Below are 2,819 nucleotides of genomic sequence, written 5' to 3'. Positions count from 1 at the left end.
TAAAATAAAATTTCAGTATTTTACACTTGAAACTAGTCAACTAAACTTTTAACCAGTCAATCCAAATGAACCAGCAACAGTACAAAACTTTGTATTTTATAAAAAAATTAATCAACTAAATAGACTATACATGAAAAACATATTTTCATCACTAGAGCAAAATTGTCAAACCATGAAATATGGGCCACTAGCTTGATTTTAATGGGCCTAGAATCAACAGAAGGCCCAAAATGAACATGAACATGAATCAAAGTAATATCCAACTTCTTTCCTTTTTTTTTTTAATTAATATCTTCAAAATCGATCTCTTGACTAAGTCTCACACATTGCACTGAGATCAAGGGACTGATATCGTACCATACGTGCTACCACCTTGACCTAGGATCTTTTTCCTCACATCGAATTCTGAACTGAAAATCGAAAAATTTTCATTCGATAGCGTTCGCGCCCGCTTGAAATTTTATGAAGACCCAATTTTGATTTCAGGATTATATCTTGCAAAAGTCAATTTAGACTAATTGTGCTCTTTATAATTTGTGTTTAATCAAACCACATATTGTCACAAGAGCCACAATAAATGAGTAATCAACTTGAGGTTCCACTTCTAGATTTAACACATCATCACCATACCCAAATCCTCTTGATGATTGCTTTTGATTTACCTATATAATATACACAATTTTACATAACAAAACAAAAAGAATATAGTATAATGTTGTTTAATCATATAAATACTCAAATTAAATTCTTTGAATCAAATAATTACCTTTGCTACAAGTTGACCAATATTATTTGAGATTTGAAATGATGATTTTTTGTCAATTTGTTGAATCTTATAACAACTTTTAATAGATTTATCACACCCTAAATTTACATCACAAATAACATCTCCGTTTGAATATTTCCAATTTCTTCTCACTTGAAACCATGGCTTTCCTTTAAATCCACCACTTAAATATCCACTCCATCTACCAAGTAATCTTAGTCTCTGTTGAAAAAATAAAATTAAACTTAATGAAATCGTCAAGCTATGTGTACTCTTAACTATGTCATACTGAACACCAGATGAGAAAATAAAATCGAAAAAAGACAGACTAGTAAGTTATTTTTTTTTTATTACCTCTTTTTTAATTGAGAAGAGAACTTGTCCACTAAGATCCATGAGGAAAACTTCATTACTATTTCTTTCTTGGTAATTATCAACTCTAAAAACAATATCACCTTTAGAATTAAAAACAGTACAACCATTCCCATGATACACTAGAGATTTCATCCATATAGTAAATATTTCTCTAGTGGATGTCACATAACAAGACGAGGACGAGGACGAAGACGAAGAAGAAGAAGAAGAGTAGTTCTTGAGTGTTTCTGGATATATTTTGGCCATTGAATGAACAAAGGAAGCTAGTATAGTATTTTTTTTCAAACTTATTTCCACCTAAGTATACAATGAATGAGTATAGAAATATAAAGGGTATATATATACATATAATATATATATGTTGATGTATTTAAGAAGCCCATAATAGTTACTAATAAAATAATATAATCCAAGAAACTAATAAGAAAGTGGAAATGTTATCCATTGAAGCAAAAAAAAAAATGAAAATAAAATATAAAGGCATTGACTTGGATTGGAACACATTTTTTGCATTGTGGTGGGAATATACTTTGAGAAATAAAGTAGAGATGACACTATTTTGTATATTAGCAAGTTGGGATGGCCTTGTCAGAATCACTTACCAAAAAAGATTCAAGATGTGTTTGATATAAAATAAAAAATATATATTTTTTGTGGAATATAAGTGGGGGTTTCTTTTTTACTTATTTTGTGGGATTTGATAGATAAGCAAGAAAGATACTATTCGATCTCAAGACCATTTGTATATCTTCTAGGAAAATGAAAATAACAAATTAAACTTAGAAATGATATTTCTAGAAGTGTTTTCTTTAATCTACGGTCATATTGAACACCATTTGTCAGAAAATACGGTATATACATATGTCAAATTCTACATTTAAAGGATATATATATGTATCTATATATTTTAAGTTAGACGTTTTTGACAAAAGTTATGCCTTTAGCGCAGTGATAATTGGTGTCTATTTGAATAAAGACGTCTCGAATTTAAATCCCAAATAATATAATATTTTTTTAATTTTATTTTGAAATCGTACGTCGTTATTCTTGGACATCCTTAATAAAATTTATAACTCCACCACTGCTTATACGTGATTTTAATTTCTTTTATTTTCATCTACCAATATTAATGTTAAATCAACCAGTATGCTCGAGATGAATTCATATGATTGCAATATAAACAAAAAATAATTAGTCAAATGATAATTGTACTATCTCAAAAAATAACATTAAATAAAATAAATTTATCATACAAGAAATTATATTTTGCAACTACTATAATTTCAGGTCATGAATTAGGTGAAAATTCAAAATAAATTACTTTGCAAAGTAGGAAATGCTGATGTTTGGTTTCGTTTATTTATTTATTTATTGCAAATTTATACTATTAAATAATATGTCTAGCGATCCTCTATTAATAATTAAAAATAAATAATAAATCAACAGCAGAAAGTACAAGCCATGGGTACTATAAAAATTCTTTAAGATATTTTGGGTCAAATATCATGGCCTTAAATATCTGAGCTGTCTTTTGAATAAATTTTCATTTTCCTATAGCCTCTCAAAGAAAAGTAAAGGCGTCCCCCTACCGTTCCTTAAGACTCTACTAGACTCGTTCTTGTGTGATGAGACCAACGAACCTAATGCTCTGATACCAAGTTTGTCACGACCCAAAACC

At 28.6% G+C, this 2,819-nt stretch overlaps 1 protein-coding gene across 1 annotated transcript; it reads right to left on the bottom strand.

Moving 5' to 3' along the window:
* Nucleotides 1–48: 48 nt before the first annotated feature.
* On the bottom strand, nucleotides 49–1,437 carry LOC107006927 (protein LURP-one-related 11-like). The gene is made up of 3 exons (XM_015205436.2): nucleotides 1,121–1,437; nucleotides 767–988; nucleotides 49–662 (listed from the first exon to the last, which is right to left on the bottom strand). The coding sequence occupies exons 1-3, from the start codon at nucleotides 1,385–1,387 to the stop codon at nucleotides 528–530; spliced, it is 624 nt and encodes a 207-aa protein (XP_015060922.1). The 5' UTR covers nucleotides 1,388–1,437; the 3' UTR covers nucleotides 49–527.
* Between the last annotated feature and the right edge of the window lie 1,382 nt (nucleotides 1,438–2,819).

This window comes from Solanum pennellii, chromosome 12, assembly GCF_001406875.1.
Source record: "Solanum pennellii chromosome 12, SPENNV200".
In the NCBI taxonomy this organism is placed as follows: Eukaryota; Viridiplantae; Streptophyta; class Magnoliopsida; order Solanales; family Solanaceae; genus Solanum; species Solanum pennellii.
Note: the sequence above shows the minus strand (reverse complement) of the source record. Positions and strands in the feature narration are given on the sequence as shown.